Source organism: Penaeus monodon, chromosome 21, assembly GCF_015228065.2.
Source record: "Penaeus monodon isolate SGIC_2016 chromosome 21, NSTDA_Pmon_1, whole genome shotgun sequence".
Taxonomy (NCBI): domain Eukaryota; kingdom Metazoa; phylum Arthropoda; class Malacostraca; order Decapoda; family Penaeidae; genus Penaeus; species Penaeus monodon.
In genome coordinates this window covers 45,606,442-45,606,989 of record NC_051406.1, presented here as the reverse complement: position 1 = coordinate 45,606,989, position 548 = coordinate 45,606,442, and the positions used below count along the sequence as shown (strand labels likewise).

At 57.5% G+C, this 548-nt stretch overlaps 1 protein-coding gene across 1 annotated transcript in view; it reads right to left on the bottom strand.

Annotated features, from left to right (window-relative positions):
* Positions 1-369, bottom strand: part of LOC119586688 (pre-mRNA-processing factor 39-like) — a gene marked incomplete in the record, with an annotated part of 65,208 nt that extends 64,839 nt beyond the window's left edge. The window contains 1 exon segment of the mRNA XM_037935420.1: positions 191-369. Within this exon segment, the coding sequence (XP_037791348.1) occupies positions 191-369 (179 nt within the window).
* Positions 370-548: the final 179 nt, after the last annotated feature.

Sequence of the window (548 nt, the reverse complement as noted above, 5' to 3'; positions counted from 1 at the left end):
GACAAAGTTATCATTTGAAAGCTACTCGAGGAAAATTTATACTAAATTAAAGGCATGAATTACGAAATTGTCTTCCTCAGTGTTGACTTTCGGAACCGCCAGCGTCGACATGCCCGCCTGGAAGGAGGCGAGGAGTGCAGGGCGGGAGGCAAAGGAAACACTCCTCGTGCAGGACAGCTTTCAAAAGTGCCTATGGCACCATGCCGCTTTCTCCGCGTGAGCAACTCTCTCTGGCCCCCGTGCACCTTGCTCGTTCCACGTCCGGCATCGACTCCTATCGAAGTCGAGCAGCGTGAGAGCGTGGCAGGATGCCCTAGCTGCCACTTGACTGAACATCCCAGCCTCAGCCTCAGCCGTGGCACTGTTCATGGCGACCTCCTCCGCCGCCGATCTGCGCCGCCCTCGCTGGCCGCCGCGGGGAGCGGTTTCACTTCTGACTCGCTCCCCGGCCGCCCGACTGCGGGGGGAGGGCACACTGACGCCCCTCTCTGTGCCAGGCTTTCTTTGAGTGCGACTTAATACTAATCATAAGAATCGGTGATGCTTAT